This window comes from Protopterus annectens, chromosome 11.part0 (assembly GCF_019279795.1).
Source record: "Protopterus annectens isolate FY-2018-M chromosome 11.part0, PAN1.0, whole genome shotgun sequence".
NCBI classification, from domain to species: domain Eukaryota; kingdom Metazoa; phylum Chordata; order Ceratodontiformes; family Protopteridae; genus Protopterus; species Protopterus annectens.
Genome location: NC_056745.1, coordinates 1,106,757,211 through 1,106,770,510, shown reverse-complemented (window position 1 = coordinate 1,106,770,510; position 13,300 = coordinate 1,106,757,211). Strand labels below are relative to the sequence as shown.

General features: G+C 44.1%; 1 protein-coding gene across 10 annotated transcripts in view; it reads left to right on the top strand.

Annotated features, from left to right (window-relative positions):
* CALD1 (caldesmon 1) overlaps positions 1–13,300 on the top strand; it is a 1,713,117-nt gene that overhangs the window by 1,440,102 nt on the left and 259,715 nt on the right. Inside the window, exon 11 of one of the 10 annotated variants that reach the window (XM_044088461.1) lies at positions 12,661–12,804. The exons of the other annotated variants lie outside the window; for them this stretch is intronic. Coding sequence (XP_043944396.1) covers positions 12,661–12,804 — 144 coding nt within the window. The remainder of the gene's footprint in view (positions 1–12,660; positions 12,805–13,300) is intronic. 10 annotated transcript variants of the gene reach the window in all.

Here is a 13,300-nt window from a genome sequence, read left to right as displayed (position 1 = left end):
ACACCTTTCTGGACATTCCAAAATTCAAGATGCTGACTCTTCAACAGTTACTTCCTATGCTAGGCAAAGATGCCTGGTTGGTAACTCTAGACTTAAAAGAGGCTTACCTGCATAACCCAATCAGGGAATCTTGCAGAAGATACTTCCGCTTCAAAGCAGGCTACTTGCATTACCAGTTCTCTGCACTGTCCTTTGGCTTATCTACTGCACCCAGGGTCTTCACTAAGTGCCTGGCTCCAGTAATTGCATTTTGCAGGCAAAGAAATATTCAAATATATCCATACCTGGATGATTGTCTAATTCAGGCAGAAATAAAGGACATTCTTCTAAAACATCTGGCATTTGTAAAAAGGATTCTAACTTGTCTAGGGTACACCATAAACGAAAAGAAATCACAAATGGTACCCTCTCAAAAAATTACATTCCTGGGTGCAAGCTTGAATACACCTGCCCAGATGGCTTACCTAATGCCGGAAAAGCAAATTCAATTGGTAACTTACTTCAAACAGGTGGCCTCTAAAACCCTGATATCTGCAAGACAAATTCTGCAAGCCTTGGAGTTCATGGCCTCCTGCATTCTTCTAATTCCATATGCAAGACTGCATATGAGGAAATGTCAGTGGTACTTAAAAAATTTATGGAGTCAACATTGTCACAGCCTGGAAACAATGATTCCTATCATACCTTGGCTGCAACTAGAGTTCTTATGGTGGGCAGAGGCCTGCCACCAAAACAAGGGACTGCCATTCACCCCACCCACTGCCACCCAAACCCTAACTACAGACGCATCAGACTGTGCTTGGGGGGCTCATCTGGCAGGGAAGTGCATTCAGGGCAAATGGAGCCCAACTCAAATGCACCTTCATATCAATCAAAAAGAGATGCTAGCTGTACAGAATGCACTGACAGCCTTCAAGGACTACCTTCTACCAGGACAATTAATGATAAAGACAGACAACACCACCGTTATGTGGTACATAAACAAGCAGGGGGGTACACACTCCTACCCTCTTTGCAGACTAGCCATGGCATTGTGGAACACGGCCTTGACCTATCAAATACAACTACAAGCTCAATTCCTGCCAGTAAAACTGAATACTCTGGCAGACGAACTAAGCAGAAATCTCATGGACCCACACAAATGGAAACTGGAACCATGGATTTTCAACATGTTGACATGCAAATGGGGGAGTCCAGACATAGATCTTTTTGCCTCACCCCAGAACTATCAGTTGGACAAATTCTGCACAAGAACTCATCACAAAAAAGCCTGGAAAGTGGATGCTCTATCTTTCAGCTGGAAAAACCTATCAATCTATGCTTTTCCCCCTCTGCCTCTGCTCTCCAAAGTTCTACTAAAAGTCAAACAGGACAAACCAAAAATGATTTTGATTGCTCCAGACTGGCCTCTCCAACACTGGTACCCACTCCTGCGCAATGTGTCACACCTTCCACTGTGGCACCTGCCTCAGGCACCTTACTTACTGTCTCAGCAGAACAACCAAATTCTGCACACTCAGCTCCAAACTTTGAATCTTGCAGTGTGGCTAATCACCTAAATTCACCCTTAGCAAACCTGGGATGGATGTCATTTTGGAGGCAAGAAGGCCTAGTACTAGAAAATCTTATGCTGACAAATGGAAAAGATTCTGTGCCTGGAATCAATCACAAGGGATAAGCACAGCAGTGCCCAATATTCCTCAGATTTTACAAAACTTAACTGAGATGCTTCACAAGGGCCTGTCCTTTTCTTCCATAAAAATCCATGCCTCAGCCATTTCAGCTCATTACAACACAGAACCTCCCCTCTTCTCTCATCCTCTGCTAAAGCAGTATCTCAGAGGGGCCAAAAACTTAAGACCACCCAGGAGAGCTCCAACCCCTTCCTGGGACCTCAATTTTGTATTGGAAAAACTTGCTCTCCCTCCTTTCGAGACAGCTGCTACTTGCAGACTTAAAATTTCTCTCCTGGAAAACAGCTTTCCTTTTAGCAGTCACTTCAGCTAGAAGGATTTCCGAATTACAGGCCCTTATGGCAGTGAAGCCTTTCATTATTTTTCTTGTGGACAGGGTGTCTTTCAGAACCAATCCATCCTTCCTGCCTAAGGTGGTGTCCAGTGTGGCTCTTAATCAGATCATTCATTTGCCAACTTTCTTTCCCAATCCACAGAACAAGGGGGGGGCGGATTCTGCATTCATTGGATGTACACATACAACTTAGATTTTACTTAAACAGGACAAAATCTCTAAGAAAATCTGAACAACTACTGGTGGCATTTGCTGCAGGGGCAGAGGGAAAGGCTATTTCAAAGCAGAATATTTCAAAATGGATAAGCCATTGTATTCATTTCTGCTATATGCACCATGGTAAAACTATCCCCCAGGGGATCAAATCTCATTCCACCAGGGCTGCATCTACTTCTACAGCCTTTCTCAGAAGTGTTCCTACCAGAGACATTCTAGAAGCTGCTACCTGGAGCTCAGTTCATATGTTCACCAAACATTACCATTTACCTTTCTTCTCTAAATCCAGAGCTGGCTTTGCCACTGCTGTCCTGCCGGGCCTTATAGCTGGTCCAAATGCTGTATAAATCCATCCTCCCAACAATAGCTTTGGGAATCTACCCAAATGTAATGACTGCAACAGTGAATCACGAAGAACATAGTACAGTTGTGTACACTTACCATAAATGTAGATGTTCGAGTGTATTCACTGTTGCAGTCCTGGCTACCCTCCCTCCAACCCCCTGTTTTTCTCTTACTATTCCTCTACTTTCCTTCTGCTTAAAAGTCTTTTTGGTGTATTTGCTTTTGTTTGGAGGTATATTTTTGTGTTTTTAATTACTTAAATATTTGGCTCCCCATTTGGGGGGCACCTGACATCTGGGGCAAGAATAACTGATGTAATGGCATTGGCTGCATGTTTTATACCCCTGACGACCTGATGTCATGGAAGAAGGGACAACAACCGACACAGGACCCAAGACTTTGTTAATCAGGCTGACTGAGGGCAACCTGCCAGCAGATTACCCTAATGTAATGACTGCAACAGTGAATACACTCAAACATCTACATTTATGGTAAGTGTACACAACTGTACTTTTCCCTCCCTCCAGCTCCCTGGATGTTCTTCATGTTTCACTGTTGCAGTCATCACACTTTTTGTTATCTGCCTGTAGGTAGCCCTCAGCTGGCCCGAATACCAGAGTATTGGGATTTCTGCATCGGATGCTGTCGCCTCTTCCATGACGTCAGGTCGTCAGGGGTATAAAACATGCAGCCGATGCCATTACATCAGTCTTTCTTGCAGAGAAGGAGCCCGAAGCAGAAGCAGTTCACAAGTGTCAGTCGGCCTCTACCTGAATTCTTAGTTTTTTCAAGTTCAGACCTGAAGTCTTCTAAAGCTGAGTACCCCATTGGGGATTCTTTTTTCTTGCTCTAACCGATGTCAGACAAAATTAACAATTGTCTTGCTTGTGGAAAGCAAATACCTAATAGAGATTTTCATTCTTACTGCATGACCTGTTTAGGCCCAGACCATGACATCCTGAGATGTTGGTTTTGTGCCTTGTTTAATGCCCAAACCATTCATCATTGGGCTATTTTTGTAGCTAAATTCTTTCTCATTCTCTGTATTCTGAAATGGCTTCGGTAAGCCATCCGACTACCGATCTTCTGAAAAAGCACAAAGACAGTGACAGACACATAGGTCAAAAACTCATGACAGCGCTTCCATTAAGCTTGTTGCCAGTCCGCTGGTACTCAGTGAGGAGCCTTTGCAGCCCCTGATGCCCGCTTCTGCAGATTTGCAGGCCTCTGCCGGGACCCATTCAAAGTCTGGTATGCCACGAGATGCTTCTTTGACTATGGAACCTGCGGATGTCTCTACCTTGGATGGGTCCAGAGCCGCTGTGCAGGCACAGGCTTCTGAGGGTGTATGCCGACCTACTGATATTCATGTTAAACCGACAACTTCATTTCCTACTAAAACTACTGAGTTTCTCAGGCCCAGAGTTCGCACAACACCTAGAAAACCGACGTCCAAAGTGCATGCTCATCCTCCCATGCCACAAAAACAAATGCTTAGAATGGATGAAGACCTTATTCCCTTACCAAAAGACAAAGAATTGAATTTCCTTCTGATTCTACAGACCTGGAGTCTGATGACTCGGACCCTCCTGGTTACCAGGACATATCCTTATCTACTTATGAGGATTCAGATGCAAAGGAATCCATTCCCTCTGCCTCCCCTCCAGAGGATTTCTCTTCTGGTGAAACCTTGCATACTTTAAGAAAGCATTTCCGCTGGGGATGTCAGGACTATCCTCAGTCCAAAAAGAGACTCAGGGAATTTTTAGATTTGCCTCAGCACAAGACTCTCGCTATACCTCCTGTCCTGGATATTGTAGATGATGTCTTCTTGGAGTCCACTCTTACTCCTGTCACCTTACCACCAGCTCCTAGAAAACATGACAGGTACTACAGAGTACCTGATTCTCACAAATTTCTCTTTAACAATCCTACTGCGGATCCAGAGACCATTTCCCAGGGACCTAAAGGCATTAAGGCTACTACAGCCAAAAACCCTACCCCTTCAGACAGGGATTCTAGAACTTTAGACAGATGGGGTAAGAAGGTTTATGTCTCTGCAACTCTTGCCATCAGGGCTTTAAATTGCCAGTTTCATATGTTGAAGTACCAGCAACATATTATGGAACTAATTAAACAAAAAATGGTGTTACTTCAGATTGTACAGAAAATAAAGATTTACAAGAGTTAATGCATTCTGCAAACCAAGTTAGTAAACGTACTTCGCAATGTGGGTTTGATGCCTTAGAAGCATCTTGCAGGGCTGCTGTCACTGGGTCTGTACTGAGAAGACGTGCTTGGCTAAAAGAACAAGTCTTTGCCTGACCATGTCAAAGCAAAATTACTTGATGCTCCATTAAATCAGGAGCGTTTGGCAGAAAAGCAGTTCTTAAAAAGATGGAAGAAAAAGCTAACTCTATGCAAACAGTCAAATATTTCTTACAGGTGCAGCCACCTAGATTCAGTAGGCATTGGCCTTCAAAAAACTGGTCCTTTCCAGTCCCTCTCAGGCCTTCTCAGTCCACACCCAGGGGAAACAGACTACCAAGACTACAGTCTCAGGGTATGCAGACATCTAAACAATGGAGTGTTTCCACCTCAAAACCATGGAGTGGTAAGAAAGTTCACAATGACTTTCCAATTATCCTTCCCAGCCATGCCCAAGTACTTGTGCCCCTAGGAGGAAAACTCGCCTTTCATGCAAAAAACTGGATGTCCATAACTGAGGACCGATGGGTTCTAAACATTGTATCCCAGGGATACAGATTTTACTTCCACTCACTGCCAACACTAAGCGGGTTGCCAGACCTTCCTCCAAACCAGTGGGCAGAGGCTCAAAAGCAAGTACTTTCCCTTCTCCATATCAGGGCTATTCAACCTGTTCCAGTAGAACAAAGGTGACAGGGTTTCTACTCCAGAATTTTCCTGGTGCCCAGAAAAGAGAGCTCTTGGTGCCCGATCCTGGATTTAACAATCCTCAACACCTTTCTGGTGGCCCCAAAATTCAAAATGCTTACACTGCAACAGCTTCTTCCTTTGCTAGCCAAGGATGTCTGGTTAGTCACCCTAGACGTAAAATAAGCTTATCTGCGCATCCCCATAATGGAGTCTTGCAGGAAATATCTACATTTCAGGGCAGGCTCTATGCACTATCAGGTCTCTGCACTTCACTTTGGCTTATCTACTTTGCCCAGAGTATTCACAAAATGCCTGGCTCCAGCCATGGCATACTGCAGGCAGAGAAATATTGAAATCTACCCATACTTGGATGATTGCCTGATTCAGGTGGACAGTCAGGAATTGCTACTTCAGCACCTTGCATTTGTAAAAAGCCTTCTCACTTCATTGGGGTACACCGTCAACGAAAAGAAATCACAACTGGTGCCCACTCAAAAGATTGCATTCCTGGGAGTAAGCTTCGACACAACTTCCCAGATGGCATTCCTCACTCCAGAAAAGCAGGCCCATTTGACAAACTATTTCAAACTAATGGCCAACAAAACCCAGCTATCTGCAAGGAAAATACTGCAAGCCCTAGGGTTCATGGCCTCATGCATTCTGCTAATTCCATATGCAAGACCTCATATAAGGAAACTTCAGTGGTACTTAAAAAGTCTCTGGTGTCAACATTCTCAGGACCTGGAAACAGTGATTCCTATCATACCTTGTCTAAGGGCAGAGTTCCTTTGGTGGGCAGAAGAATGCAACCACAACAAGGGACTTCCTTTCACTCAACCCCTTGCTGCCCAAACCCTGACAACAGATGCATCAGACTATGCATGGGGGGGCTCACATGGCAGGCAAATGCATTCAAGGCAAATGGAGCCCAGAACAAATTCCCCTGCATATAAATCAAAAAGAGATGCTAGCTGTACAGAATGCTCTGGCAGTCTTCAAATACCTTGTCCTACCAGGACAGCTCCTGATAAAGACAAAGCAGGGCGGGACTCATTCTTACCTACTGTGCAGGTTAGCCATGGCTGGAACACAGCCTTGTGGATCCAAGTGCACCTACAAGCTCAATTCCTTACAGGCAAGCAAAATTCACTGGCAGACAATTTAAGCAGAAATCTACTGGACCCTCACAAGTGGAAACTAGAACCCAACTCATTCAAACTTCTAAGCCAGAGGTGGAGAACTCCAGAGGTGGACCTTTTTGCCTCCCCCCAAAACCACCAATTGAACAAATTTTGCACCAGGAACCCTCACAGCAGAGCCTGGAAGGTAGACTCCCTATCCTTTACATGTGAAAACCTCTCAATTTATGCCTTTCCTCCTCTGCCCCACCTCTCAAAAGTACTACTCAAGATCAAACAGGACAGGCCAAGGGCAATCCTTATTGCCCCAGACTGGCCACGCCAGCACTGGTACCCACTCCTACGCAGTCTGACAGCAGTGCTGCCCTGGCATCTACAGCAGACCCCCTCTCTGCTGTCCCAGCAGGAGGGACAGATTTTGCATCCACAGCTGCAAACCCTAAACCTTGCAGCCTGGCTTATCCCATGAATACACCACCAGCATCCCTCAGCAAACAGGTGCTGGACGTCATCCTTGAGGCCAGAAGGCCTAGTACTAGGAAATTCTATGCTGAAAAGTGGAAAAGATATTGTTCTTGGAGTCAGTCTCAAGGAAAGGACACAGCTGTGCCCAACTTACCTCAAATCCTTGATTACCTAACAGAGCTGCTCCACAGAGGTCTATTCTTCTCATCCATTAAGATTCATTCCTATGCCTTCTCAGCTCATTATAATACTGAGCCCTCTCTCTTTTCTCACCCTCTCATCAAGCAGTTCCTGAGAGGAGCTAACAATTTAAGGCCCCATAGGAGAGCTCCCACCCCGGCCTGGGACCTTAACTTTGTACTGAAAAAGCTCACACTTCCCCCTTTTGAACCCGCTGCTTCAGCAGAGTTAAAATTCCTCTCTTGGAAAACATCCTTACTTCTAGCTATTACTTCAGCAAGAAGAGTGTCTGAGTTACAAGCACTAATGGCGATGGAGCCCTTCATTATTTTCCATGCTGACAAGGTTTCCCTCAGGACTAACCCTTCCTTTATGCCCAAGGTGGTATGCAGTGTTGTTTTAAACCAATCCATCCATTTGCCAACCTTTTTCCCTAATCCTCAGAATAGAGGGGAAAGGATCCTGCACTCCTTGGATGTACACAGACAGCTCAGGTTCTACCTTGACAGGACTAAGCCTTTCAGAAAATCTGACCAGCTACTAGTCAGCTTTGCTACAGGGGCAGAGAGCAAGGCCATTTCGAAGCAAACCATTTCCAAATGGATAGCATACTGCATCCATTTCTGCTACAAGCACCATGGAAAACCTACCCCTCTGGGGATCAGAACTCATTCCACTAGAGCTACTTCAACCTCTACAGCATTTCTCAGGGGAGTCCCACCAGGGACATCCTGGAAGCTGCAACCTGGAATTCTGTACACACCTTCACCAAGCATTAACACTTATCTATTTTTTTCTAAATCCAGAGCTGGATTTGCTACAGCAGTCTTACAAGGCCTGCTAGCCAGCCCCAACACTTCTTGACTGCCTCCACACTTCCTCACCTTTGGAAATCAACCCAAGTGTGATGCCTGCAACAGTGAAACATGAAGAACATAGTACAGTTGCATACACTTACCATAAATGTAGATGTTTGAGTGTATTCACTGTTGCAGTCCTGGTTTCCCTCCCTCCAGCCCCCTGGTTTTCTCTATCCTTGTTACCTATCCACTTTATGGCCTTCTTTTATGGCAGGGGTATTTACTTTTTACTGGAGGTGTTCCACACAATGCAATAGCTTCCTATTTTGGGGGCACCTGACATCTAGGGCAAGTAAAACTGATGTAATGGCATCAGCTGCATGTTTTATACCTCTGACTACCTGACGGCATGGAAGAGGTGACAGCATCCAATGCAGAAATCCCAAGACTCTGGTATTTGGGCTGACTGAGGGCTACTTGCAGGCAAATAACCCAAGTGTGATGACTTCAACAGTGAATACACTTGAACATCTACATTTATGTTAAGTGTACACAACTGTACTTTGTCTCTCTCTCTCTCTCTCTCTCCTATCTATGGCTATTACTAACCCCTTCTGGGGTATTGGTATTGGTATTTACTTTTTACTGGTGGTATTTTCCCCACCATAAATCAGCTCCCTGTTTGGGAGGCTCCTGACATTTGTGGCAAGAAAAACTGATGTAATTCTGTTGGCTGCCTGTTTTTATACCCCTGATGACCTGATGTCAGTCCTGGAGCGACAGCAACCGATGCAGAAATACTAAGTCTCTGGTATTCGGGCTGACTGAGGGCTACCTGCAGGCAGATAACCCAAGTGTGATGACTGCAACAGTGAATACACTCGAACATCTACATTTATGGTAAGTGTACACAACTGTACTTTTCTTTATGCATCTCCCCCTTCCCACTTCTACAGAAAGTCCTACTGAAAATTCAGCAGGACAGACCAAAACTCTTGTTCATGACCTCCTTTTGGCCAAGATAGCACTGGTTCCCCCTCCTTTTGCATTTAGCCAAGGCCAATCACTACACGTTACCCCACGGAGTGGACCTTCTCACACAGGACAAGGGATCTGTAATCCATCCACACTGGTAATTTCTACAGCTTACCCTGTGGGTGATAGAATACTGATCCCTTACAGACATGTATACAATGAGGATGTGCTTACAGCCCTGCAGGAGGCCAGGAAACCTAACACTAGGAGATTTTACATATCTAAATGGAAAAGATTCTCCATATGGTGTCCAAAGTCAGTTGGCCCCATTTCAGGGTGATGTCCCCTTGGTGCTGTCCTATCTGTGTGAACTTTTGCAGACAGGGTTACTCCTCCATCAAGACTCACCTAGCTGCCATTTCAGCTTGTCTGCCTCTGGAACCCCATTTGGCTTCCAGAACGCTTGCAAAGTTGTTCCTAAAGGGAGGGCTACACCTCAGGACCCCCAGGAAACCTATATCCCCTCCCTGGGACCCGAACTACATCTTGGAGAAGCTCAGTGCCCCCCTTTGAACCTGCCTCCAAGGCTTCTCTGAAACACTGCACATGGAAAACAGTACTCCTATTGGCCATGACATTGGCTAGAAGAGTGTCTGAGCTACAAGCTCTCATGGCCACTTCCTGTTTCCTCATCTTCCATAAAGACATGATAACCTTAGGACCAACCCTTCCTTCATGCCCAAGGTGTTCAATAAGCTTTCCTTAAACCAAGCTATTTACCTCCCCACCTTGTTTGCCCATCTCTAGAGTGACAGTGAGAAAGTCTTACATTCCCTTGATGTGCACAGACAGCTCAGGTTCTACTTGGACAAGAATAAGTATATCAGAAAATCTGACCAGCTGTTTGTCTCCTTCTACAACAGGGCTCTGGGGTAAGCTGTAACCAAACAGACCATTTTAGCCTGGATTTCCAGGCAATTGCCTTCTGCTATGCACACTATGGGAAATCCTTGGGGTCCAAGGTTAAGACACACTCCACTATGGCTATGGCTTTGTCAGGAACATTCTTTAAAGGATTAGACACTGCCACCATATTAGATGCAGCTACATGGACATCTGTCCACACATTCACCAAACATTACAAATTGGACCAATCTCTAGATCCAGGGCAACATTTGCCAGGGCTATCCTCCATGGATTTTTGGAAAATTCTTCCAAGCCACCACCCTCTTCCTCACAGTGAGCTTTGACACTCACCTAAGAGTACAGAATACTGTGACATAAGAATAGAAGGACTTAGAATAGCTGTATAAAATCTTGCCATAACCATAGATGTCCTTCTCTTCCATGTTGCAGTATTCCTTCCCACCCACCTTCACCGCCTCTTCACAAATGGTCCCTTTTTGGATGACACTGAGCTTACACAGATTGGCCTGGAACTGGGGTCCAACTGGGGTGCTCAGTTCTGAGATCTGGTGTGTGCAGACGCCACTTTTATGGCCCACATTCCTCCAGCCACATTAGATATCCCATGCACCTAGTGGTGACTGCAAGCTTTTGAATACTGGCCAGATGTTTGGGTAGCAAGAGTAGGAAATCCAATAGTACGGAATACTTCAACATGGAAGAGAAGGACATCTATGGTTATGGTAAGATTTTACACAACTATTTTTTTTCTGAAGTAACAAGGAATAAGACTTCTGATGTAAAAGCAACAAAGTAAGATCTCTAACTTTACATCTTCTTACACATTGCTTGGCTTTCACTGGTCATTCCTTTTCATACTTGACTTACTCTTTCATGTGATTCAGTTAGCTCTGTAGTAAAACATATCTGCACTGCTTGTACTCCTACTCACTTTTGACTATATTGTTACTTAACTTTTATGTATGTCTTGCATTTTCAAATACTACTTGCAGTGAAGGTGCCAATTAAAGGGAGTGTTTTTGACTTGGTGGGCCATTGTCTGCAAAATTCAGTCAGTTAAATAGGTTCCTATCAGTTTGTCAAAACTTCAGCAGATCGAACACCATATGTAAGAACTGTGAAGTACGAAAACTGATTATTGCAAAGCCGCGGAACACTGAATTCTTTCCCAGTGAAAGAGTTCGGTGGGCCATTTCTGTGGCTTTGCAATTTTCAGCACTGTAGTGGAAAGTTACGGGTCGGGTTCAGGTAAATGTGCGATTATGTGGACATTAGGGCACGGGTTAGGGGAGTTAGGGTTAGGGCGCGGGTGAGGTGGGTGTGCGATAGTGACAGACCTTAGGGCTAGGGTGGGATAGGTGAGTGAGGGTTAGGGCGCGGGTCAGGTGAGTGTGCAATAGTGACAGACCTTAGGGTTAAGGTTTGGGTTAAGGTAAGTAGATAGATAGTAGTGTATGTATAGTTTAGTGTAGGGTTATATGTAGGATTTTAAGTGTGTGTGTGTGGATTGCTGTTTTTTTGATGTGCTTGTGGTGTGTGTGTGCGTGTTTCTTGGAACAGCAATTTTTTTTCCTTGGGAAAAAAATCGCTGTTCTAAGCCTTCATTGATTTTGGACTTTGAGGTTAGAAGTTCGAACATATGGTGTTCGAACTTCTGCTATTTCAACGAAGTGATATAGACCCAGTTAAATCAGTTGGCCAGAAGTTTTTTTTTTAAGAACTACTGGAAAAAAAGAAAAAAATAGACCAACCCTTAAATTAGCTAAGCAGCAAATTAGTTTATTTTGTGACATTTCCCTGCTTAAGTAAAAAAGGCAGTGTATCAAAACTTCAGTTCAGTTTTACTTGGTAAGTGTTTGCACATGTGAGCGTGTCTGTATGTGTGTGTGGGGAGGGACTGTCTGTTTTGTCTGTCTGTTTGTATGACTATCTGTCTGTAAAACAACTGCATTCCAACAAGTATCTATAGTGTTTGTTAAGTGAATCTCACAGAATGAAGCTCTGGAACATTCCTCTTTTTTGCTAATGTGCATATATGAGTTTATTAACAATATCACTAACACTAGCACACTTTTATTATTTCAGTATTTCATCCTCATATGCAGACTTAGGGTGGCCGCGGTGGTGCAGCGGTTAGCGTTGCCACCTCACAAGCAAGAGGTTTTCCAGTTTGATCCTCGGCTGGGGTGCCTTCTGTGCAGAGTCTGCATGTCCTCCCTGTGGTCGCGTGGGTTTCCTCCGACATCCCAAAGACATGCTGTAGGTGGACTGGACACTCTAAATTGGCCCTAGGTGTGAATGCGTGTGTGTGTGTGTACCTTCTGTGGAAGGTTGGGCACTGGGCTGGTAACTTGACACTGTAAAACTCCACTGCCAATCATGAGCGGACAGGTGATCCGCTGTGGCGACCCCTAACTGGGAAGAAAATGAAAGAAGAAGAAGATCCTCATATGCAGAGTTAACATATGGGTTCAGTAATAACATTATGGCAGAAAAAATAGGTATAGAACTATTAGTCAAGGATAATTTTTATGCTGTTTTATGACACCCACAAGACTTAAAAATTTGGGTACTATTTTGTTGCATTTTACTTTCTTTGACCTGGACAACCTTGAAGATTAATAATTTTTCAGAGGTTGCGAGGAGCTTGCTTGTTTTAGGGATTGTATTTCTATTTGTCACTTTAGGAGGAGAAAAGGAGGATGAAGGAAGAGATAGAACGAAGACGAGCTGAAGCAGCGGAGAAGCGTCAGAAGGTTACTGAAGATGGAGTTTCACCGGACACAAAAAAATCATTTACGTGTGTCAGCCCAAGGGCTTCTTCACTAAAGGTTTGCTTCTCATTCCTCATTTCAGCTACTTTCCTAAGCTCAGTTTTCAACTTCCAGTGCTATTTGCAGTTTGTTTAGTTCTAAGTGATTTACTTAGCTCTCCTTCTTCACTAGCTTTTCAATCCAAAAAAAAAAAAAAAACAGCCTATTCAATTCCAGCAAATTTGTGGAGTGCAAAACTATAACAAATGAATGTTAAAGCCACAACTTGTACAGGTCCACTCTTTTATAAGTGGGTGCAAACCTTTTTGCAGTCAGACTACTACATTTGTGAAGTCATGCTTTATTATGAATTTAGAGGTGTAAAAATTAGACCTTGGCATGCATATATGACTGTAGTAAAATACTTAATGGATTCTGTGCTGGTATGTCTCTTAAATCATATTACATTGTGTTTGGCTTGCTGACAAACTACAATATGCCTTTATTTTCATTAAAATGTCCTAACGTTCATTGTTCCTGGTCATTCACTTCACCTGTTCTCAACCTGTCTCAC